This window comes from Lacerta agilis, chromosome 1 (genome assembly GCF_009819535.1).
Source record: "Lacerta agilis isolate rLacAgi1 chromosome 1, rLacAgi1.pri, whole genome shotgun sequence".
NCBI classification, from domain to species: Eukaryota; Metazoa; Chordata; class Lepidosauria; order Squamata; family Lacertidae; genus Lacerta; species Lacerta agilis.
This window is the reverse complement of record NC_046312.1, coordinates 56,550,119-56,576,283: the sequence shown is the minus strand read 5'-3', so window position 1 is coordinate 56,576,283 and position 26,165 is coordinate 56,550,119. Positions and strand designations below refer to the sequence as shown.

The 26,165-nt window shown below is 42.4% G+C and overlaps 1 protein-coding gene across 9 annotated transcripts in view; it reads left to right on the top strand.

Moving 5' to 3' along the window:
* Positions 1 to 1,630: 1,630 nt before the first annotated feature.
* Positions 1,631 to 26,165, top strand: part of ANO1 (anoctamin 1) — a 137,476-nt gene continuing 112,941 nt past the window's right edge. For 8 of the 9 annotated variants that reach the window (XM_033150553.1, XM_033150524.1, XM_033150544.1 and 5 more), the window contains exon 1: positions 19,186 to 19,850. In XM_033150553.1, the coding sequence (XP_033006444.1) occupies positions 19,805 to 19,850 (46 nt within the window). In that variant the 5' untranslated portion in view covers positions 19,186 to 19,804. Of the gene's footprint in view, positions 1,700 to 19,185; positions 19,851 to 26,165 lie in introns of those variants that run through there. The other variant, XM_033150495.1, reaches the window with a different exon arrangement.

The window sequence follows — 26,165 nt, the reverse complement described above, 5'->3', positions numbered from 1 at the left end:
ATACAAATCAAAGTAAGCTGAGGTTAAAACGTGATGCTGATATAAATATCTGCTGTAGACTACTTTGCATGAACTTGGCTCCAACTGTTTTGAGGACGATCTAGACATTTGGGGGCATTTGTAAGAAGGCCTCTCTGCCACACAAACCTGTTTAATTGCTATTGCAGCCATTCTCGCTACCCCCACCCTTAAGTTTCAGCTTTCCCAAAGAACAGGGACAATAATATAACTGTTTTTGCTCCTGCCCCAGCACCATTTGCCGCAGCACTAGTGGTCACACAAGGGGCTTTGTGGCACTGCCCTCTACTGATAAAACATGCCGAAAGAACACAACAGAGGCTGCTATTGCAAATTAACTCTGCCAGAAGTTGGACTCTTTGGGTCCAACTTTCCCTTTGGATGATCTGTCTCTGGGCCTGCCAAGGGGGAACCTCTTAATGGTTAGGCTGTGAGTGCACCAGATGAGGTGCAGCTAGCAGCCTTGAAAAAGGGGCTTGTTTTGGATTGACACACAGTATTTTGTTGCCACACCCGCTCCTGAAGTGGCTGCTTTTAAAAAAAAGAACAGCATTGCAACCTGTCTCACTGTGCAAGGTGCTTTCTTCTTGGCACAGCACCTGCAAAGGATGTTGGTCCTGGTACCAGGGGAGTGTCATGGACGCAACGCTATGACCTTTAATGCATAGATTTGTCTATGGTCTGCCCAGCCAGTGCAATGGATCACGGGACAGAAATGCATTAAAAAAATAAAATAAAAAGAAAAGCAGTTTGCTGGAATAAAGGAAAGCAAGCATATTAAGACAGAATTTAAACACTGTGTATCACAGAAGTGACATGCTAGGTCTACATTTATTGCCTTGGATTTACCAAGTTCAACAACATGCCATTTAAATGATAAAAAGCAAGTTAGCCAGCTCATGACCAGTAAGGCTGAACAAGCTGTTTTGGAGATACAGTATAGGGTCAAACCTGCATGATAGGAAAAATTCTTGGATTAGAGATTCTTTTAAAAGATGCTGGGCATTTCATGTGCTCCACAGTCTCATGGGGAGCTGCCTTGTACCACGTCAGATTTTCTGTCTATTTAATATAGTGCTGTCTCTGTACCAGGCATCTCCACCAAAGGTTGTGTACTTACATCGCCTGATCCTTTTAACTGGAAATGTCAAGACTTGAACCTGGGACCTTCTGCAAGTGAAATGTGTTATACAGACTGAGCTCTACAGATTATATTCCAGCCACACAAAAGAGCCTCTGGTTGATGTCTTTTGCATCACCTGTTACCTGAAACGTTTAACTGGAGATCTTAGGGACTGAACCTGAGACCTTATGTGTGCAAATCACTTGCTCTCCTGCTAAGGTATGACCCCACCTCAGTTAGATAGTTGAGTTAACTGCATGTTTTCAAACCCTCAATCAAACTTAATTTTAAAGCATGGTTGGGCATCTTGTGCAAATCAGGTGAAACTTATTTACAAATGTCACTGAACATTAATTGAAAGTCATTCAAAACTTACAAAGCCTCTTTTTTTAAAAAAAAACAAAAACCTCTGAGCCACACCTTAATTACCTTCATGTTTTCTGATGCAATTCCATTTTTGTCTTTCATTTCTGGAACAGTCTACTATCAGTGAGGAGTACTAGGACAGAAAGCAAACTTGCCCTTTCTGAAAAATGTATTACACTCACTTGTTAACAGGTAAGACAATTGCTCTATTGTAATATCTTCGATGACTACATGTTTTTGTATGTTTTTGTTGCGGGAGCGGGGAGAGGTTAAAGTCGGTTTCATAATTTCTATGTACATTTTATCATTAGGAATGTCTTTTAATATTAACATCACCTGAAAATACTGATGGCTACACACAGTTAACTTCCATATGTAAAATCACAATTCATTTACTGGTAAAACTATACTAACAACATGCTTTAGGACAAAATTGTTCTTTGAAGATGAAAGGTTCCATTGACATCATTGGAAGTTCCAATGTGTCAATTGAATGAAAGAAATGCATTAGAACAACATAATATAGATAAGAGCCTAACACCATGAACTGGGGAGCTCTGTCTGAAGAAAGAAGATACTGCATTTGAAACAGTTTTTGCAGGGTTTCTTAGGCAAATGGTTATTTTGCTGTACTGTTTTATTTTAATCCAGATAGCAAAACGAGTTTGGTTGGAAAACGAAGGAAACTGAATGACAGGTCATTGACAATGTGATAACTGTTTGGGCTAGTAGGAATGGCTTATTGTATATTTACATTCTCTACAAAAGCACCTTTAAAACCAACGTATTGTAGTCCTCTTTTAAAACTGGTATTATTAAGCACAAGGTTATTTAGTTTTATGGCTATTCAGATGACACCCAGATTATTTTAGTAGAACTAATCAATGCTCTGTGAAAAATAGATATAATTAAATACCAAGGGCCTTTTTCTTTAAATGTAAGGAATTGCCAAAGTCCTCGGGTTACTGTTTTTCTTTTCTGAATCATGCTGCCACATGGCTATCTCCCTAGTAAAGATAGCAGGCTTACTCCCAAACTTGAATAACAGTGACCATATTTTGAAAAGAAAAACACATCTGCCTCTTTTAAGAACTTCGAACCAAGACAACAATCAGCAAAGCAGGATTTTTCCTCTGGCTACTATGAGAAGGAGCTTCTTTCTGGCAGATCCACCATACAGTTAAAGCACAACAAATGCACATTTAAAGCACATGACTTCCCCCCAAAAATACTCTGTTGGGAAAGTTACAATTCCCAGGATTCTTTAAATGTGTGGTGTATATTTTATGTCAGAACTTTTCCAGGGATGTATGTGGGGATCCCAAACTATGGGGAACAATTGTGTTAGCCTTTTCTGGGCAGGCACTCTTGCTATTAAATGGCGATCTCTGAGGCTGTGGGGAGGAAATCTTGTCTTGAAGTGACTCTGCAGCTATGAAACCGACTTTATATATGCAAAGAACCCTGCCTGAGTGGTCTATGAAATCCTGTGCAATACATATAGATAAACATTGTAATGTAGTTTAAGTAACCCAAGACGCTCTAACAAGATATAGTCAGCAATATAAGCAAGGATTTAGAGAAACAGCAAGGAATAAAATCTCATTTTGCTTTGAAAAAGCTGAAGGTAGAAATAAAACATCTGGAATGGAAGAGAAATGGTTTGGAACGTGTTGAACCTTTTAAGAGCTAAAGTGACTTTCTACACCACCTCTGTATGTAATTCCTCTCGCTTTTGGCAGGTTTTCAGAATTCAAAATGTTGGTAGTTTAGGATTTCATGACTATTTCCACGGTGGCAAATTCAATCTCCCTTCTAGGTGTACTTAATAACTTATGGCATATAGAACTAGCAGTGGAATCTGTGGTAAAGCTGATTTAGCCATTCAATATGGAACACCTGAGATGTACCTGACAAATTTGGGGATAGTTACAGCCCTTTGCACTCCACCAATAACCACAAATACACACAGAAGTATCTTGTTTCAAACCTACGTGGCAAAAGAGGTTTTTTTTAAAAAAAAGAACAGGTGTTCATCTAGGGCAGACATGGGGAACCTGTGACCCTCCAGATGTTGCTGAACTAAAACTCCCTTCCATCCTAGCCAGCATGGCCAATGGTTAGGGACAATGAGACTGCACTTCAACAGCATCTAGAGAGTCAAAGGTTTCCTGTGTCTGATCCAGGGGAGAGGTCTTATTCCATTTTTGTGTGTAAAGTCAGCCAGAGGGCTTGATAGACAGCTATCTTGAGAATTTTAATAAGGAATCCTGCATTTAAAAAATGCCTAAGATAACAGGATATGGTTGAAGGGAAATATTACAAGTCCCATGTGATAAGTGCAAAACATGCAAACACCAAACAACAGTTTTAAAGCAGTTCACCGCCAGCAAAAAAAGATAGCTTGTCATTTCATTTAAATACTGCACTTTTCAGATAACATATCTTGCATTAGAAATACAGTCGTACCTTGGATCCCAAACGCCTTGCGAGTCAAACGTTTTGGCTTCCAAACACCGCAACCCTGGAAGTGAGTGTTCTGGTTTGCAAATGTTCTTTGGAACCTGAATGTCCGACGCGCCTTCCACAGCTTCCGATTGGCTGCAGGAGCTTCCTGCAGCCAATCGGAAGCCGCGCCTTGGTTTCTGAACTTTTTGGAAGTCGAACAGACTTCCGGAATGGATTCTGTTCAACTTCTGAGGTACCACTGAACTGGAAATAAAAATTGATATTATGGACACTTCCATGTGTAACTTTAAAGATTTTCACAGGATGAGAAAGAAAGATTGGGATGATTAGGGTAAAATCAAAGTACCCCTGGGGCATTCATTATGCAAATGACTAAGAGCACCATCAGACTCTCACAATTTTGCAGAAGGGATTCAAGTGCTTCAGCAGAACTTTTGGTATGCACAGTTGCAAGTCGAGTAAAGGGTACTGTTGTCCTAGAGCAACAAACCCACTTTTAAAAAGAATTTGACATTTTGTGGTTTGGAAAGTGTGTGGATGAATGAGCGGCTAACAAGAAGACGTATAAACGCTCTGCAAGCAAATCACGATGAATGCAGGGCAAATTCCTATTGTCATATAACCATCCCACAAACAAATCAGAACAAATGCTCAATAAAGACTGGCTATAATCTAGTAAACTTTGAACAAGCAAATCAGGATGAATGAACAGGCCATCTAGAGGGGCCCTATCGCTTCCAAACTTCCTACCTGCTGCTAGAAATAGCTATAAATGTGCTTGTGTCAGATTTTTAAATCAACTGATGACCATGCAGGAATCAGATTAAGGTTCTTCAATTGTGTGTGTCTTCTGTGAAGGAAGCTCATTTTTTGCTCTCCGCCCAGCAGTTTTTCCAGACACATCCAGAAATGACTCCACCCACTCGTTCTGGGTGTGTGTGCGCGTGTATACATGTTGTCAGTTTCACCACTGCTATTTCCATCTCCCCCTCCATTTCTGGTGAAACTGAAAAGGTCAGGTCCGCTCCCTGGGAATATTCCCTTATTTACTGAGTACAGATGAAATCACCAATCCATCTCTTTCAGTTGTTGTTGCTCCAAAGAGAAGAGGTTTCTTCTTTTTTGAGGTTTTGAAAAATAACATGTACGTGCTCCTGCCCCAACACTCATAGCACTCTATATGCCTATGGTGGTCAGTGTTTTAGGCAAGTGTGACACAAGTTAAGCCTAAAGAGTATACATAGATTTCTACTGGAATCTTGGTGTGGCTTTGCCTCTTAAGCAGAGGGCAGTGCTAGAGAGATAGTCGGGAGGGTTCACCAGACTGTGTGCAACAGCCAGTCCCCCCAGCCTTCCTCTCCCTTCTGTCCAGAAGCGCCAAACATTACTGCTGCATAGAATATGCAATATGTAGTGGGTAAAATCCAGCTACAGTCAATCATTACTAAGTCCGGTTTAAATTAATAGGAATTAAGTTAGTCTGGTGACTCAGTCGCATCCCATCACTTTTTGCTCGAGCGTGCCCAGGATGTGCAGAATTGCTTGGGGCAATTTATTCCACGCAGAGGCATTAAAAGATAAGCTCTGTGGTGTTGCTGTTATTCTATAACTGTGAATGCAGTGTCTTCAATCCAGTGTATAGTCAGCTATGCGCACGTCGTCTCATGGCTTAAACATAACTCTGGGCCGGGTTTTGGCTGGCATGCGTATCTCCATGCTGACTTTGGGGGATGCAAACTTCCTCTTTTACCAGGAAAACTGCTGGAGTGGCAATCCTCCCTCATAGTAAAAATAATCAGTCCAAGACTTCAGGTTTATTGCTCAGCCAATTGGCCATTACAAGAGAATTTGTTTCAATAAAATGTGCCACACAAGGTGGCTTTTCCAGCACTTCATACCAAATTGGTGAAAAGTTCCATGTTATGCCACCACTTTTGATGTAACTCTCACGCTCATTTTTAGAGATGTTTGAGGATCGGTCAAGCGTTTTCTAATACTGTTGAGAAGGATTAGCTTTTTAGTGCCCCCTTGTGTTTAAAACAATGCATCATATTTAGCTGTTGTTTAAGGCTCCACAAACTGCTAATAAGTAATACTGTACATCTGTGCATATATTTTGCTGAAAGGAGTTTCTTTCATCTTGAAATGTTCAAGACAGATGATTCTCTTAAGATCACATTTTATTGTTTCTTACTTATATTCTTATTAGGAAAGAAAATAATCAAGGTGAACAGAATGTTTTCAATGTAAATGGCTATAGAAAATCTGAGCTGAAGTCTAAATACTTTAGAGCCCATTTTTATTACCTCTGAGTGCATGACACCTAAGACATTTGAAGTCACTGTATGTTAACATACACATTTTAAAATCTCCTCTTGGTACTGTTTTCCTGGTGTGCATCACCCCTGTCCAAACTGCTATTAGGTTTTTGGGGGGAATTCGGGTACCCCTATTTGTTCCTCTATGGAACTAACAAAAGCTGTAGGGGGATGGCGACATTAGACTGGGAAAATATTATGGAGAGAAAGAGTTAAATAGCACCTCTGTGGCAGTGCCTTGATTAAATTGGCAGCCTCAGTCCCCTGGCACCTTTAAAGTAAAATCGAAAACATCAGGGAAATCTAGTATGGGTCTTCCACATGATGTGTGGTTTGGCACTTAATGAAACAAGGTGAAGTGAAAAGAATAAAATATTGGCAAGCAGACGGAGCTGTCCATCTTCAGTGGGTGGATGGATAGGACTCAGAAGGCCTCATATTTACTAGTACCCTCTCTAAATCAGGGGTAATCAACCTAGTGCTTCTAGATATCACAGAAATACAACTGCCATCCGCCTCAGCTGAGATGGCCAATGGTCAGGGATGATGGGAGTTGTAGCCCAACAAATATCTGGAGGGTATGGCACATTGGCTGTCCCTGCTCTAAGGGTAAAAGAGCAAGATTTTTCCTCCATGATCCTGCTCATTCAGAAGCCTTCCTCTAATTATCTTTGCCCTTGGGTTATCTTTGCCCTTGGAGGGCAGGATGGTGGTGACCAGGGATTCAGCCTCCTTCTCGGTAGTGTCCTGATCGTGGAATGCTCTCTCCAAAAATATTCTCTTTTGAATGCCTGTTAAAGGCTTTTTATTTTTTAGTTTGTTCACAGTTTTTATGAATGATGTTGATTTCTGATATTGCCACCCAATTTCTTTGAGACTGTGATTTTATAGAATGTAATTGTCAGGGCCACATTTTGGCACCTGAGGCAAACCACAAAATGGCATTCCCCCCCCCCCCCCGCCACCAGGGAACAAGGGGTGAGTGAAAATCTACATCAGAAACATGGTGAGAATCAAGTCAATCTTACCTGACAACTGAAGTAGGTATCAAAGGCTGTTGTGGGGGAGAAAGGGCGCGCTCTGAATCAGGGGCATTGCCAAGGTGGCAGATATGGCTTCCAAGAAGAGCGCCACAGCCATTGCTGTCACCGTAGCAGCAACAGATGCATTCTTTAGAGGTCAGATCTACTGCCCCTGTGGATCTTGCGCCCTGAGGCAGTTGCCTCACCTTGCCTCATGGGTGGGTCGGCCTCAGTAATTGTAGATTCCTTAAAGTTTTTTTTTAATAATGGAAAGATGGAGTATAAATATTATAGACAGGCAAATTGATAGATGGGGCAGCTATTGTAAAGGATAGTATTTAAGGTCAAAATCTTGATAGCCAGGCTGCATAACCATTCAAATAATTATGTTTGTCTGTGAAAGAATGCTCCAAGACTTTCAAAGGAAGTCCTTTTTATATATAATATGTAAAGAAATATATATTTAACTTGATGATCAGAAGCTAGAATCAAGAGCTGAAAACCAGGAGGCTGAAATTCTAAAACTTTTTTTTTTAAATGAAAGTTGAGCTATATTAATTCTGAGGCAATTTTTATGACATTCTGCAGACCAATTCTACCAAATGTTTGCCACAAATTTTATATACTCCTGAGGCATCAAAAATGGATACACCGGGAAATGCAAAGTTCAGTAAAGTAGGCAGGTGCCTCATTTGTAAGATGACCATGTGAAAGAATGTGAAAGCAGCTGGTGACTGGGTGGCAAGATTTCCATCCTCTCCTAAGGAAGGTGTCATAGTTCATTTTCTCAAAGCACCTGAGTGTGCATTAATAAACCAAGTTGTGGCCTACACAGATCTGATCCTACAGCTGGGGACATGTGGCACTCCAGTTACTACCGGTTCACAGTTCCCGTCATCCCTGACCATTAGCTATGCTCCAGCACCATCACTGCTTTGATGTTGGTCCTCTGATTGTGGCAGGGAATGAAAAGGGGTGTGTGACAGGGGAAGGCCTTGGATCCACAGGATCCAAAGTCTTCTTGTTCCCCCAACGTGGAAAAGAATAAATCAATTCACTGAAACCAATGGGAAGGTAAATAAAACAGGACAACCAAGTACCAAAAACAGGAGGGGGGAGAAGAAGTACCACAGATATAAACTTTCTGCCCTTGACAACATGAGCCTGATGGGCTTAAAAAGTGGCAGCTTCTCTACCATGGACTCTCCCCGCGACCATCTGACTTCAAAAGAATTGCTCCGTATATGGTAGTCTTCTAGGGTTGAATCACATCTATTAGCAGCATTTGCTTACAGAAGATTTTGCCTCCAGGCAGAGAGCAGTACTGTAATACGTAATAGTCAACTTTACATTTCTATTTTTAAAAAATCCAATGTTTGATACCTCAGGAACAGTTATTGTAAAACCTTGCTGCACCTTTTGTAATGTGTTTGTTATTGAGGTCCAGATTGAGACACATGCCCTCACTGAGTCCTGGCGCACAAATAGTCCCTTCTGAGCTCACTGAAACAATGTAAGGAGAGAGGAGAGAGGGAGAAAATGTGGACATAAAATATGTATTGTGCTAGCAAATCAATAAAACACTAATAGCTGCTCCAATAACCTTTCTTGACTGTATCAATTTACTGCCAAGTGGTGCATCTGCATGAACTGTTCCTTGTTTGGGGGGGGGAGAGGTATTAAATGAGCATCCGACTTCTGTGGTCCATGCTGTATCATCCCACATTGCCCCTTCATCCACGCTGTCATTAGTAGAGGAGGGTGGCATGGGGCCAGTGCTGTGGATTCATGCCAAAATGGGCACCATATTGTTAGCACATTGTGCCTTGTTTGGGGGGGGAAATGGAGGCTCTTACTCTAGTTCTAGAAGGTAATGTGGGTACACAGGAAGCCACCTATGCACACATACCTCTTGTTATATGTGCTTTCTGGCTAGCAATCACAGGTTTCAAGGGATATGTAGGATCAGGTTGTGCTAAGAAGAGTTTCAACGATCCAGAGAGCAGCCCTTCATTGGAGGTTTTTATGCAGAGGTTGAATGGCCATCTGTCATGCGTGCTTCAGTTGAGATCCTGCATTGCAGGACGGGATGACCCTCAACATCCTTTCCAAATCTATAGTTCTATGATTCTACTATCCATAAACTGAAAGTAAGTATAAGTTTTGGGCAGGAAAGGGAGTGGCATTCTTTGAAAAAATACACTGTAAGAAGGACGTTTATCAAACATGTACTAGTTTGGGAATTATATCCCCACCCCCACCCCTTCTTACATGCACACCTTCTGCTTTACCATATCAGCTATCTAACTTTTGGATATAGAAATGCAAGAACAAGGGCATGAACGTGGGTGGCAGCTGCAGAAAATAGGATTGTTTTCACCTAATGAGCCAGTGCAGCTTAGGGTAGGATAAAGATTCTTCCCTGGAATCAAGGAGGGATCTAAGAGACTATGACTCAGTAGTGTCTAGAGTCATTGTGCTTCCTGTGGTTATCCCTGTGGTGGGTGATTTTTATTTTTATTTTTTACCTTGGGCATGAGTCTACTAAAAATCAGAAACCTTTTCTTTAGAATACTATCTAAACCACAGATTGCCGGGACTGATTACAACCTGTGAGTGTGACTCACAAAGGCTTTCTAAACCATCTTGCATAACAATACTTACATTCAGGGCTTGCCCAATACATTTTGCCACCTGGGGATAGGGACAAGGTGCACTTCCTCCCCTCCCCGAGCAATTCCACATACACAAGCCAACTGGGCTGGGAACTGATACATCAATAAAGGCTGCCTCAACTGCATCTCAAGAGAGCAGACTAATTTTGGGTAGGAAAACATATCACCTCACTGCATCCTCCCCCCTCTCAATCTGCCAGCCTCATTGAAGACAGAAGGGTAATCATGCTTTAATGCTTTTGGGTCATTGGACTGAGAAGAATATGCCTTTCTTTCTTTAAAGATGCTAGGAGCATTGGTGCAATCTCAAGGGATATCCCTTTGTCATGTAGCATGCACCGTCTCCAAACAGTCTCCCAAACCTTGTATGATGTCTGTAGCAGGGGTGAGGAACCTCAGGCCTGCTGTCCAAATGTAGCCCTCCAGGCTTCTCTAGTCAGCACTTGGGGCTCTGTCCAGGCCACATACACAGATCACAATCCTTACTTATCCTGCTCAGTGCCCACCTCCTGTAATTTTACCTAGCTAGAATGAGTCCTTCAGCTGGGATATTTCTTGCTTGCCTGGGTGGAGGAGAGTGGTGTGTGTCTGGCCTCATCTGCTTTTGCCATGCTCACCACTGATGTGTGGCTCCAGGAAGGTTGCCCATGAGGGAACGTGGCCCTTGGACTCCAGAAAGTCTCCCATCCTAGGACTATGGCTTATATACCCAGTCTATCCATAATATATTGCTGTATGGCTGGCTCAAGATGCTGGCTCAAGTCAGACACCTTTAAACCATGGTTTAAAGGAAGCTAAAGTATGGTTTAGTGTGAGGTCTGAATGGAAAAAAAACATAGTTTGTGATCCATGAGCAGACCAGAATAGAAAACCAGAATATAGTTTGGTGTGCTGTCTGAATTAACAGACCATCACTTTGCCTAGATGGAAGGTAAAAGCAGACAAGCTACTCTAAAACATGGTTCGCCTGTAGCTAAAATTATGGCTTAGGTTCTAAACTACTGTCGGCACAAAACATCTTGGTAGAACAGAACCATTTTGTGAAACTAGCCTGATATATAATAAATAGGTGAAGCTGTAAATACTTTCAAGAATGAATGGGTTTGATTTTGTGTCCTACAAAGTTCAGTGTCAATTAAGTGCCTTCTTCGGAAACAATTATAATACTTGCCCCTTCTTGTACCTGTACTGTTGTTTTCCAAAACTCTTGTTGGAACGTTATCAGCATTGCACATTGTACCCATTAATCCAGAACACGGATGTTCTTTTTAGTGGTGTTGGGTTTATTACTCATTTTTGCCCATAAAACAAATCTTACACTGCAGATGAAATGTTTCAAAGGCAGTTTTAAAACAATGTAATTATCAAAACGCCTGTGTCAGAAAAGCAGAAAGGGAGTGATTTGGAAGGACTAGATTTCTGACAAAGAAACATGTTCTGGTGATTTACATAACTCTTTGTTTTGTAGTACAGTGGTACCTCTGGTTAAGTACATAATTCGTTCCGGAGGTCCGTTCCTAACCTGAAACTGTTATTAACCTGAAGCACCACTTTTGCTAATGGGACCTCCCGCTGCCGCTGTGCCGGCAGAGCACAATTTCTGTTCTTATCCTGAAGCGTTATTTCTGGGTTAGGGGAGTTCTTAACCTGAAGCGTATGTAACCCGAGGGACCACTGTACTATAGATGCAGTTTGTCTACTTGGAAGATTCATTTTCTTCTAAAAGAAGCTATTATACAGCTATTATATATTAGGCTGGGAAATGAATTAAATTGGTTTATATATTTCTTCATAAGTGCATAGGCCCTCCATGGTTTTTTTTTTAAAAGAGTACTCCAGAAATGTACCCAACCATGTTATGCTACACAATGTCATTTCATTTTCTAACCATTTTAGATGGTTCTTTAAGAACCAGCCATCTATGCATGATTCAGTACAATTACAGTACCAGTCTAGACCCTTATAATGCTCAGAACAGTTTATATAGGACTTAGCAGTCTGCTGTTAAGGCTGGTTCACAGTTCTCCAACTTTACCAGTGTTGTAAGGATTGGGGACTCCCTTACCATACTCTGTGCTGCCCTGTATGACTGGAAATGACAATTCTGCTTCTTCCATGTGAGCTTGATTTTTGCTAATTCGCCCTTTGTGGTAGTCCCCTATGCTTTTTCTGGAAGATCTCCTAATCTTCTGAAGCAGATTTTCAGAAGTGCGCCATGGGAAGGGGTCAGTCCTTTTCTGCAAGACGAATACTGATTGTGGAACTTAGGAACGGCACACAATTTCCCCAAAGGACAGGGGCAGGCAACCTTTTTTTTCTCTTATGGGCTGCATCTTATGGGTAATCCGACAGGGGGCACAAACTGGAGCTGGAGTCCAAGCCAAAAGTGGGCCATCACCTTCTCTCTCCCTCCCCACCTCTCACCCACTTCTCTCTTTCAGTTACCTATTTTTCTCCCTCTGTCACCCACAGGAAATTGGGCCAAGGGCCACAAGCAACACAAAAGCTAGTACAGGTTGCCCACCAGGTCACAGAAAGTAGGCATTGCAGTTAGCTTCTGTGATGTTTTGCTTTGCCAGCGCAATTATTTTTTTGAAAGTTATTAAGATCTATAAAAAAAAAATCTTATGAACTTTTTCACCATATCAAAATAATATGAAATATCCTTCCCAAAATATTTTTATCTACTGAACATCATATTGCACCTGCTGTGCCTCTTCATCAAGCATGAAGTTAGGACAAAGGTCGTTCATTCTCTCTTTGGTACAGAGGTCGTGATTTTGCCTCGGCTCACATATGAAGGAGTAAAATGCAGCAACGCTAGGCTTCAATTTATCACAAATCTAGAACATCACATACTGTACTGTGGCTCTAATAAAGTAAATAATGTGCATTTTTCAAAGTTATCTAAATCCATATTTGCACAGTGAACCATAAAAGTTACAATGAACTGAATAATGGGTATTAAAAATAAACCCAAGCTCATTTTACTTTTTTGCTAAGTCTTTGAGGATTACATTTTGTTCAAAAAAGCCTATATTTTAAAATGACCATGATTTATATATTTATAGGAACAGACTTTTATATGCAATCATGTCAACTATCAAATTCCTTTTGAAAAAGATTGTTTTAAATACCACTGTGAACATGAAAGCAAAGTGAATCAAACTTAAAAGTGAATGTAAGACCACTCAAGACCTTTCTTTCAAAATAGAATTAACAGTGCCAGCAGTGGCAATCGAAAATTTATGCCAAGTCTTTCTAATGCTAATTATGATAGCAGCTTCTAACCGCCCCTGCTTTGGCCCATTTCTCACAGTGGTGGTAAACCTGTGCCTCAGCTGAACCACCTATTTTTTCAAGGAGATTCAAGACAGTCAACAGACAGTAATGAAAGCAGAAAAAACCCCAAGCTGAATCACTAAAATGGATATTCAGTACATACTGAAATCAATAAATTAACAATATCCAATGCCAACACCACAACAGTAACAGACCTAAGACTGTGAAAGATGACTTAATAAATGGAAGGACTTTCTTAAAAGTGCCAGGCCTTCACCAACCACCTAAAGCAGTATACTGATGAGGCCTGACAGACTTCACTCAGCAAGGTTAGGTGCCGTAGCAGAAAACGGCCCACCCAATTTGACACCATCCTCACTTCACCAAGGCGAGGGATTTGAAGCAGAGCCCCCCAATGATGATTCAAGTGGGTGGGGTGGCGAGGGACAAATTGGACAGGGCAATTTTGGAGGTACCCAGGTCCCAAGCTTTAAAGGTTAAGACTAGTACCTTGAGTTGAACCCCAAAACTGATTGGTAGCCAGTGCAAGTTTCGTAGAACCAGCACAATAAAATCAGAACACTTAGTTCCCACCAGCATTCTGGCTGTCACATACAGGGAAGGAATGTGAAGGGAAAAGGTAAAGGAGAAGACTGAAACTATGGTAGTAGTAATACTATACATGGTATACTTTAAGATGTAGTAACAACAGAATATTCTTGTTCTAAGGCTAAGACAAAGCAAGGGTTTCCCCTTACAGTTCACATACCATCACGTTTTCATGATGTTTGGTAGCTTTTCTTAATTATGTGATACGATTTGCTTTGAAATCTACAGTTGTGGCCTCTGTAGAAACTGGAGAAGGGAAATGAACTAAAATATTCTTAAATAGAAAGATCTACTCTGTGGCAGCCCAAAGAATTAAGAAATGCCCTGGAAATGTTAAGGCTTGTAGTTCATTGCGAAATACAGTAATAAAAAAACTGAGCAAGACCATTGGTCTTTTAAACCACTGATATGTGGCTAAAATAAAATAAAATTCTGGAGTGCAGTTAGACATACTAAATACTCTATTACACCATAGTTGCCTTACTCCAGCTGTGGTCAATTGTCATCCATGGACAAGATGTTTATGGGGGTTGACATCAACCTGTGGTGTTTTCACTTTCTACCCTGGAAATCTTTTTATGCCACTCTGCTTACCTGCAGATGATTACATCACATGCAGTTTCGCAATGCTAGTTGTGAATTACCGTACTATAAGAGAAGCACACTTTAAAACTTGCTTGTTTGGCTTCTGTACTGCTAGTGTTGGTAGAAACTACTTTAGAGCTCTTCGAATGCTCTTTGAATGCCCTGACTTTCAAGCAGATGGATCACAGGCAAGAGGACCACTGGAGGTTTATATCCTGGCCAGCTCTGCCTCACTGCATCACCTGACACCGTGTTAGCAAATCCTGTGTGTGAGAACGTTGCTAACATTCTGGCTAGACCTTGAGCTCATGAACTGCTAATGTGTTTATAAATAATAAGACCTCCTGCAAAGTGGCTCAGCTATTTATGAAAACTGATATGGTATAGAAAATAATTAAACTTAGGCTAGATAGAGGATTAAATAATCACAATGACATGGGGGGAGGGGGTGAAGACAGGAAGAATTTACATTTCATCAAAATGCACTGTCATTTTTTAAAAAAATCAATATCAATCAATAAATGATCTATTTCTAAGTGGCATTTCACTTTGCAGATACCAAGATGAACCCTCTTAACAGGACCTCTTAATTATCTTTCACCCAACAGTCCTTAGTGGCATAATGCACACCAGGATCTCTCAGCTCCCTTCACTTGGGGAGGATGTGGTCTCAAAGCCCACCTCTTTCCCCTCCTAGGCTAGAAGCCTGTGGTCTCCAGTAGCTGCCTGTTCTCCTGCAGCCTGCTGGCAAAGTATGTTAGTGACCTTTAAAGAGGAATCCTCCCTGCACATGTCAGCTGCTGCTATCATTCAGGGGCACTGTTGCTCAAATGCCCAAGGTCAGTTCCCCCCTGCAAACTGCTTTGTTTAAGGTAGACTTGGCTGAATTTATTATATTTATCTGTGGATGTCACTCGCCAAGTTTTATGGATACACAAGAAGGCGCCATCAACCTTCCTTTAATGTTCTTGCAGCCAAGCTCGGGTGGGGGAGTCTCTTCTTGGCATCCGCAGAAGAGCCTTTCATATTTCAGTTAGAAATTAGCAATTCCCTGCAGTGAGGGAAAAGAATGAAGAAAACCAGGTCTGTGCTTAGGACACATATTTGAGATAGGTACAGACTAGGATGCCAGTGTGGAGTGGTAAAGAAACAGACATGGTCTGGGGTTCAACACAAAAACACACAACAGCACCATAAAGTTCACCGGCTCATCTTGGGCAAGTCACTGTCTCTCAGTCTAATCTATCTCACAGATCTGTTGTGATGGCGTAACAGTGTAGAAAAAGACAGCATCCTTTATTCCCAGTTGAAGCTGAGAGTCTGTTTCAGTAATTTTCAACTGGGTTTGGGCAGAGGTCTACTCCCTTTATGAAACACACTATCAAAACAGTATTAAGATTCAGGTCCCTCATTTTGATTGTAAAAGCTACACCCCGACAAAGCACTGTGTAGACACACAATACAGGTCTCTACACAGCCATTTGCTATTTTTTACACACAACTATTTGATTCTTTTTATCGCTTTGATAAAGTGAGGTAAAACCCATATATGCCACACTCAACTCCTTGGAGGAAGGACAAAATGCAAATGTGCAAAGTAAGACTACTCAGTGGAATATTGTTCAGCTTGTGGCAAAAGCAGTATGGATTTTTGAATTAGTTGAATGCTTGTTTTGAAAGCTCTTGCAGCATTCCTGTTCCATAGGCAAGTGTCTCCAGACTGTCAGCATTTTGCAGGAGGGATTCAAGTGCATACCGGAAATTTGGGCTTATGGAATTAGATTTATTGCCCTAGTGTAACAAATCAACTTTTTTTTTTAAAGGGGGCTGATTGCAGTTTGGAAAGTGACAGGGAAATGAAAAATAAAAGTGTGGGATGAACAAATGAAGAATGGGAAGATGTCTAAATACCCTGCTAGGTGCAAGCACACAAATAAGGATGAATGCAGAATAAACGCTCACTGTTATGCAACTACTCACCCCTTTAAACAAATAAGAATGACTACTCGGTTAAAAAATAATAATAATAAAAGACCGGACATAGTCTGACAACCAAGTAAGTTTTGTGCAAATCAGGATGAATGCTAAATAAGCAGGTCATCTGGAGGAGCCCTAAATTGATAATATTGCCCACATTGCCTTATGATGTCTTGTCTTTGAAACTAGATACAGGAGATGCCTCATTCCCCCCCCCCCAGACCTCCAAGTTCACTGTGTTCCAACTCCAGTAGGAGAAACACAGGTAGGATCGTCATAGATCATGCATTTTGAAGAGTAACCATTATTTGAAACATTTGGTATTTCAGAAGAGTGAATCTCCATAAATTATAATAGATTCCATTTAAGGGATGCGGGGAGTCAGGAGACATAAATCCACATATCCAAGATTTCTATGGAGCTGCAGAATTGTGAAATAAAGCAGCAGTGTTGCGACTGACAGCTCAGGTGAACAGTGCCCCCCCATCCTACTGTAGGGGACAACAGTTGCTGGGGTGGACATTTTTGGGAGGAAAATAGCACAAGGAGGAAAGACTTTCGCTTCCTACTTCATGTGCCATGGTTATGGTCCACATGAGGCCCCTCCACAGCCTCTTATTCTGAAAAAGAAAAAGTGGCTGGTGCTTCTCCCACACCTCTAAAAGCAGGTACTGTCCAGCAGCAGAACTCATCCCAGGCTCAATCCCTGGCATCTTCAGCTAGGGCTGGGAATGTCCGCTGCTCAAGAACCTGGAAAGCTGTTTCAATCAATGCAAATGATATTGAGCTGGATGGTCCAATGAAGTCTAAAGCATGCAAGGAACCCAAAAGGCACTCGCAAATGTGACTGAAATGGAAACAGGTGTGTATGTGGAGCTAATGTGTCTTTGCTTGCCCCTCCCCATGTTTCGTTAGTCTAAAACACCTCAAGAGGGCTTCACTCTCTATAACGGTTCACACTACAAAGTGGGATGCCTGCAAGGCCCCTATCTGTCTATAGTGTAATTCTGTGTGTTGTCAATGGAGAGAATCCTCCTGCTTCAGTTTCCTACACCTCTGAGTTAGTGCTTGAGAATGAAAACAGCCTGACACTGTTGGCATCCGAAACCACCTGAGATTTGTGCCAAAGCACATTGCTCTGTAGCTGAGGAAGTAACTGAGACACAGCAATGTAGATGGAAATAGGTACTGTAGTTCTAGATGGGATCTCGTCTTTATTCAAATTACTCTGCTCTAGGCCTTTGGGTGTTTTACAAGGAAGCTACAATGAGATAGCATCACCCTTGTAGAATTATGTGTAACACCACCTGGGGGAAGTTCTAATAGGAGCTGGGATTCCACCCCACCCTGTTCTTTATTTTAGTTACTGAATTTTAGTTACTAGGCTATGAGATGAGCAGCAGTTTTGGTGGTGCCGACAGGATGGTGGATGGAGTGTGGAAAATTGCTCCAAATGACAGCACATCATCAGGGTCACTGGGGAAGGAATAAAAAGATGGCTTCTTCCCTCACATACTTATAAGCACACAAGAAGGAGCCGGATGAATCAGATCAAAGGCCCTCCTAGCCAAGCATCTCCTGCTTTCACAATGTCCAATCTGATGTTTCCGGGAAGCCTGCAAGGAGGGCCCCTGTGCAACATCACTCTCCCCATTGGTGACTTCCATCAACTGGCATTCAGTTTCAAATGACTCCAACAGCAGAGGCAGACATAGGCACTGCTAATATCCACTGATAACCTAATCCTCCATATTGGAAGCTACCATTACATCTTGCAGTACGGAATAGGGTAACTATGTGCATTCCCCTTTTGTTTTTCCAGAATACTCCTTTGCACAATGCACCTACCTGGCATTCTCTGGCATTTTTGTTTGTTTTAAGGGCTCGCCCAGTTAAGTGTGCAGGTGGGTGTCAGCTATGGTGCGTCATGCTGGGTCCCTGGCATGTCTGACCAATACTGAGGCCAGGCTCCTGCAGACCATGCTTGAGTAAGTCAACACAGAAAAGCAGGCAGAGGAAAAAAAAGGCATGCAAAACAGCAGAATAAAAAGGAATGTGGGACAAGAGACCATAATTCTTAACTATGGAGCAGCACATGATGGCTGAGGTGCAGGCATATTAAAAATGTGTGTGTGTGTGTGTGTGTGTGTGTCTTCAAGGTGTCTCTTAAGTTGCAACTGAGGTGTGTGCCTGTCTCTCCTCACAGAATAAAGAGCCCATTCCTAAGCACTGTGGGATTCCCAAACTGCTGCGAGCTCTTGCCTGCCTTTCATTTCCCACATGAAGCACTGGCATAGGGTGGGTGAGCGACACCCGTAGAAGCAGCCCTTTCTATCCTCGGTGGTTCTCCATGCAAATGCAGAGCCTTGAAGAAACAGAAAACAGGCCCTGCGCCGGGCGCTGCGCTCCCCCACGCTATGTGCAGGTGACGCAGGCGAAGGCGACCCAAAGTCACCAAAAGGCGTTGTCCAACCGCCCAACTCCACTCGCACAGCCTAGGTGGTGGCTGGAGGCCGTTAAGGCTGGGCTTGGGTGGTAATGGAAACTCGGGCTGGAGCCGCCGCCGCCTCCACCCTTCCCTTTCCCGCCCTCCCGTCTTAAGCAAAGAGTTCGCGACGCTGGCCTTGGCGAGCGTCCTATAAGAAGCGCTCCTCGCGCCCCTGGCCGGGGAAGAAGGCAGCAGCCCCGCCGCTTCCACCTCCAGCTTGGCGCTCACCCGGCGCTGCTGCTGTTGCCGCCGCTGCTCTTCCTCGCCGGCAGGAGTCACGTGGCGGACTGCCTCTTTCCCGCTGCCTTTGGTCTCAGCGGCGGCAAGAGCGGGGAGAGCCCGGCTGGGAGATCAAGCGGCGTTGCTATTTTAAAGTCGGTTCCTCTCCCCGCCTCTCCCTTTGCCAGGGAGTTCCTCAAACCCCGGGATCAGCATGAGTGCCGGAGCTCTGTGCGCCAGGCAAAGGTTGCACCCTTGACTTTTGTGCGTGCCCGGGAAAGCAGCGAGCGAGGTTTTGTGTGTGTCTGTGGTTTGTTTGTTTTTCCTCCCCTGAGGTGGGGGAATTTCTGCTGCCAAGGTGGGACGCTTCCTCAGTGCACACCCCACGCGCCGCTCTTTTGCATCGCTGAGGCTGCTTTCGGTTGGTGGCATCCCTGCCGTGATGAAACAGCATGGGTCGGGCTAAGTAGGAGCTGCTGCTGCTGCTGCTACTTGGACAACTATGCTTGCTGTTCCCCAGACGTGGCTGCTGCAGCAATAGTTGGGTTGCCTTCTTGAATGAAACTCCTCAGGGGAGAGAAGGAAGGAAGGAAGGAAAAGATTCCCCCAAGCATTTCTTTCGCCAGGCTCAGCCTCCCAGACTTGGCTCAGAAATGGAGACGGATGGCATTGATCTTCACAGAATTCCCCGCGAGTCATGTAAGTGTGCTAGTTGGAATGGGGAAGGATCCGCACCGAGCTTGGGACCTCAGGGGTGGCATTGGAATTTATTTCTGGAAAGCAAGTTATTCTAAAGCTCTCTCTGCCCTCCCATTGAAGAGGAAGGACCTCCGTAATAAATGGGAAATGACTGCACTGTTGGCAAAAGTATACGACTGTCTTGACAGTCCTGCTAAGATAAAAGCACTAGCCTTCTTTTCTTTTAAAATAAAGGCAAGGGATCTTAGCACGGATGTAGGAGCTCATCTGTGTTTATTATCCCTGACTAAGGTTTGGAAACCGTTGTTTCTGTCGTACTTCTGAGCTGCGGAAGAAACAACGTTTTCATCAGAATGTCTTTCTGTTCGTGCAGAAACATACAGATTAAATGCTGAAATGTGTATAATGCAACTTTGCAAAGAGAAATGCACAATGTTATCAATATAAATGGAAGAAGCTACATTGGTGTTGCTCATATGGTATTGTCATGGTATTTACTTTTGGGGTGATTGTGAAGTGGGATCCTTAGTGTTTGGGGTAGCGTTTAATGTTTTAAGGAGCTGTGTTCGAGTTTTCTTTACAATTGTTCTGTCTTGAGTATGTGTGCAACTTAATGAGGTCCAGAAAGGTTTTTGTGGAAGCTATCAAGGACACTTGTTGTGAGTATGGTACCTGGTATAATGTTGTTGTTCAGTCGTTCAGTCGTGTCCGACTCTTCGTGACCCCATGGACCAGAGCACGCCAGGCATGCCTATCCTTCACTGCCTCTCTGGTATAATATAGATTGGTAACTACTTAAAGGAGTCAGTAGTGTGGAAATTTCATTAACCCATAAGAAGGCAAAATGCTTCAATGTTAACACAGCTGTGAAGCATCACTAGACATTAAAAGTGGAATAGTTTGAAGAAGAGGGTTTGGAAGTTTCTCCAGTTTCCCCTTAAAAATAAATCAAGGGCATGTTGGATGCACACATATACATTTTTAATGCACATCTTTCAATGACCATTTCCCATACAACTTCCAGTTGCTGGACAACACATGACATAACCAGCATCCACTGTGTGGCTCAATTTTCCTTTTGATTTTGTGGGTGTTACAGAACTACACTGCTAAACCGGAATATGTTGCAACACATGACCGTCCAACTGAACTGTATACAAATGAAGTAATTTTAGAATGGCACAGTTTATAAATTCCATGCTTTGTAATCAAGTTGCCAAATCTGACTGTTTGCTTCTAAGAATAGTATAGGGAGCCCTTCTCTCTACTCCCTTCTTTAAATTCCCATGAAGTAGCAGTATCCTGAAGCTGCTTATTAAAACAGCCAGATATTGAACTGGAGTTCAGCCCAAAGTGTTCATCAAATTTCTCACCAGCCAGAGTGTCTGAGGCTGGGGGGAGCAGGGGGCGGAGGAAGGAACACTTAGGAAATTAGCCTGATATGAATCTGCTGAGCTGTAGACCAAAATACTGCTTATTCGCTTGATATTAAGTATTCACCGCTAACATATTATGATCTGTATAGAAGAGGAGGCCAGCTTCATACTAAGGTTCAACATAAAGGAGAGCTTCTAAATCAGAAAAGATCAGGCAACACACAGGAAGCTGGCTATCATAGGTTAATTAATCAGTTTGAAGGGTCAGTTGATAAATGTACTGAACAATCATTACTCATGGGGCATGTTATTTGTCTGTGGTACATAGCTCTCCACTAGAGAATGAGCAAGTAAGGAACAGGTATTTAACTTATCATTAAGCACTAGACTTGGCATCTACCTGATAAAATTAAGGGCTAGTGTCCATATAGAGCTGCCTGCAAATGTTATTTGCATTTTCTTCCTCTTTTGGTAAATTACCTATCTAAATGTATACCTACAGATCTATAGATACATGAATAATTAGATAAAATATATATCATGCAAATAATGGAATATCAATATCAAAATGTCTCTACAAATGTTGATTATTTCTTCTGTTCACCAGAGAATCAAAATCAGAACTGTACACATATAGTTAATCTGTGGAACATACTGCCATGGGAGGTTGTTGATGAGATAAAACTAATTATACATGTGTGCATTTTGAAAGGGCTACTGATATTCCTTCATGATAGGTTATATATCAGTGCATATTATACTGGTATCATGGCATGCATTCTTATTACTGGGCTGCACTAAAATCTTAAGAAATTCATATGCTTTATTCACCTTTGGACTAATAGAGCTAGGTCAGACTATCGCTATTCTTCTCTAAAGCTCTGCTTCTCTTAAAATATTTAGAAATTCTAAATAATGGCTTAGATCCAGACTTAGTAATGCTTAGGCTCATCTCACTGAAATGAATGGGACAGACTTAAGTCCCATTGATTTTAGTGGGTCTAGTCTAAGCATGACCAAATCTGGATCCAACCCAATGTTTTGTTATTACCTCTATATTTTAATTATACTGGGAGTAGAGATATCCTGGCCTTTTTTTGTGCTGCGGCTGCTGCCTCCTTTAAGCTCCTGTTCTTATATGGCTACAGCAAACCTGGGATTTGGCAAAGATAGAGGGAAACTGGGGTGGGGAGACTTTGTGCACTCCAGCAAAGGCAAACAAACTTTCCCAACCATAATTCTAGCACTATATTTCCTTTTATTTGAACTCCATAACTTGTTATCTGGGTAGCCAGAATTAGTATGCAGAAGGGTAATTTTTGCAAAAGTAAGCAAAAGTAAGAAAGAAGCTAACTGTATTTTGTTTCAAACATTTGTTGCCTTGCAAGCAACAAATGCCTCTGGGGCCATTTCCTCCAAGTGCATCAGACCAATGCATGGTAAAGAATGACATGGTCCCTGGTTTTCTACTAAGTCCTTGGCTACTTTTGACTGTGGTGTCCTGCCTTCTAGGGAGACCTTTAATCTGAAATGTGCAGCAGTTCTGCTGCCCATTAAAAGCCTTGAAGAGGTTGGTATTTAGCAGGTGCTGGTCAGCAGCTCTTTTCCGTTTACTCCATTACTAGGAAGAGAGAAGTTGCATCTTGTGGATTTTTTTTCTGGGCTACTCAGATTTCTTAAAGGGACAGGATTTCCCTTTTTGGAATACGGTCAGCTTCTCCCTCTGAGTCATTGGCATTCTCCTTTGTGAGTTTGTGGTTTCATTAAGGGAAAGGGTGAATGAGATGACTGATTGCCTGCTCTGTCATGGACCTTCAAATTCAGACATGTTGTCCTATGAGGCAAGCGGTACTGATATTTCCAGCAGTGGCTTTTGTTGACTTCCCTTTTGTTTTGGTTCCCCACCCCCAAATCTTGAGCTTGAGTTTGTGTGAACCACCAAGTGGTGGCAGGGCAGAGTCAGCTTTGAAACGGGCAGCATGTTTTGTTTCTGTGGGAGCTGCGTTATCCCACCAGTTGGTATACAGGTAATTCTAAGACTTTTTAAAAGCCCCACTGACTTTTCATGGGACTAGGTGAGATGGGCAGCATGAGGAGCCTCATGCTCCTCTCACTACCTCTGCAGACATGTGCTGATGAAGAGGAGAATCTGTTTTACTACAGTGTTCTCCAAGGCTGTTAATAAACCTAGTCAAATGACCATCATTGAGATGGATAAGGTACTTGTGGAGCAAGGGCCCATATATTGCATTTCCATGAATGCTGGGACCAGGGCCGTCTTTACCTGGCGGTGCAAGGGGTGCAGGGCGAATTCTGGTGTGTGTGTGTGTGTGTGTGTGTGTGCCAGGCACCAAAGCTCTTAACTATCTACCTGTTATGAAATAATAAATAAATAATTTTGATCAAGTTAGAAAAACAAAATACATATATACCTAGGTATTACCGAAATGTATACCTACTTTTTCACTAAAGGACTTTTGACTTTGTCACACTCAACGATGGCACTTGTCATTCACAACAAGAGATAAGGCGTAAGCGTGGTGTCTGACATAAGCATAATAAAAGTTAATTTGGGGGCTAAACTAAATCTGGGGGCGCTGGGCAGATCTCTGCACCCCGGCAGCGCATATGCTAAAGACAAGGCTGGCTGGGACACAAACTTCCAGCTGCTGCAGTGTTCCCAGGTGCAGCATTTCCCCTAGCAGTTATTCACTTATATTGGGGAAAGGAAAGGGGTGCCCTCATTCTCTTTTCTTGGCTTTCAGCCACTGAGAACTCTACCTCTGGGTGTGGAGCTCCGTACTAGCCTAGTTCTTTGGTGAGGAAAATCTATAAGGAGCTTCTGATGGCAGCCTCAGAGCATTGAAAGAACATGTAAGAAGAATTTGTGGGTTTCGTGTGGGCTAGCCACACCACTGCCATGCACAATGGCCACACTCCTTGCCATCCATGCATTGCTTGCACAGATGTTGCCACATAGTGGTCTTGCTGATTGGTCCAGGATCCTTCTTCATGTGGAGGAGCTCTCACGCCAGCAGAAGACACTGACAGTATGGGTGTGGACATGGCTGATGCTGAAGGTGGGGCTAAATCCCACAGCCTCCTTCACATGTTCTTACAGTGGGTGCGAGGGAGGGTTGCCTAAATCTCCTTTGTGTCTGGGCTGTAACCGTTTCATATTGCAAATATGAGTTCACATATTGGAATGTCCGTGTATTATATGTATTAAAGGCTGTCACTCCTGCTCACTCTGCTCGCCAATCCCACCTACCTCTCTTATGGGATAGCGAGTCTCATATCACTAATAAGCTTAAGTCTAATTAATGTATGAAGGGGTTAAGACTATAGAGTAAGCTGTCCTTGCCAGGCTTACCTCACTGTGAGGAACTATGTAATGAGGCCTATTGTTCTCTCCCAAGCTCAGACCACATGGCTCTTAGAAGCCACTATTCAGTTCCTATACCAATAATTTAGGAAACTTCACCACTTTGGAACTAAACTAAGTTTTGCTGCCTGTGAAACTTTTCAGACTGATGTATGGAGAAGCACATGAACTTAACCTTTGAAGAGTTTGTAAGTAAATCATTTTTTAACTTACCAAATGTGTAGTCTTTTTCCTGTGCCGGAGGAAGAGGGAAACTTTGGAAATAAAAGTTTTTAAGAGGATAGTTTTGGAACTCTCAAGGGCACATATTTTAAAGCTCTTCCACTCTTTACTTTGCTGTATATTTTGTGATTTTAAAACACTGCTGAGGTTCTCTCACCAAAGAGTACTTGCCCCAAACTTGGATCTTGCCATACAGGAAATTCTCATATTAAACCTATTTTTTCCTTGAACCACACAACCTGTTAAACCTCACTGCAGGCATGTTTAATGAAGAGGTAGAGTCATTTCACAGCACCATCTTCATTAAATAACTCACCTGGGGCATTCTGCTGTTCCTTATGCGGCACTTGCCATAGCTGCCTAGTAGCTCAGCTATTCAAACTGTAGAGCATGATCACACCTTACATTTGTATGTATATAGGAAGAGATATAAACTGTGCTCCACTTGGGAAAAGAGCCCTTGCCTACCCTTCTCCCTGGCTTTCTAGTTTTCTGTGTGCAGATGTCTGTTTTCCCCCCAAATATGGAGGAACTTCAATTAACTGCACCTTCAATCTGAAGTGGTATGACTTCCCTCAGCTTTGATAGGTTTGGTATAGGATCTGTTGATAGCAGAAGGCTCTTTTGGTTCATGGTGAACAGTCCTTGAAGGCATCACATTCTTTTCCCCTACCTTACTCTATAATGGGATATTTCCTGGGCAAAAACAATGATATGCCAGTTCTGGATTAGAGCTTTCAAGACCAAGCCTGTAGTTTTATCTCCATTTCCCCCATTTCTGCACTTGGTAACACCGTACCTATTTCCATTGCAAATTAACGTGATGAAGTATCTCGTGCTAATAATTAATCAATAGTGACAAGAGACTAATAACCACTTTGATTTAATTAGGCCTCCTCTCCCGACCCTGAAGCTAACAGGCATGCACGTCATTAACGTTATATATATTCATTTCAAATAATAACCTATTCATTTATGGAGATTGATACATGTTCAACACAGCACTACTGAGGAAGAACTTGCCTGCATTTTGTTCCGTAGGGTTTATTTATCAAACTTTTCACAGGAATGTAAGGAGAGCCCTGCTGGAACAGACCAAAGGCCCATCTAATTCAGCATCCTGTTCTCATAGTGACCAACCAGATGCCTATGAGCAGCCTTCAAGCAGGACATGAGCACAATAGCACCGCTTCCCATTTGTTCTCTCCAGCAACTGGTATTCAGAGGTCTACTGCCACTGGTCCTGTAGGTAGCATATCTATCCAGCATGACTAGTAGGCATTGGTAGCCTTATCTTCCATTCATTCGTCTAATCCCCATTAAAACCCTCTA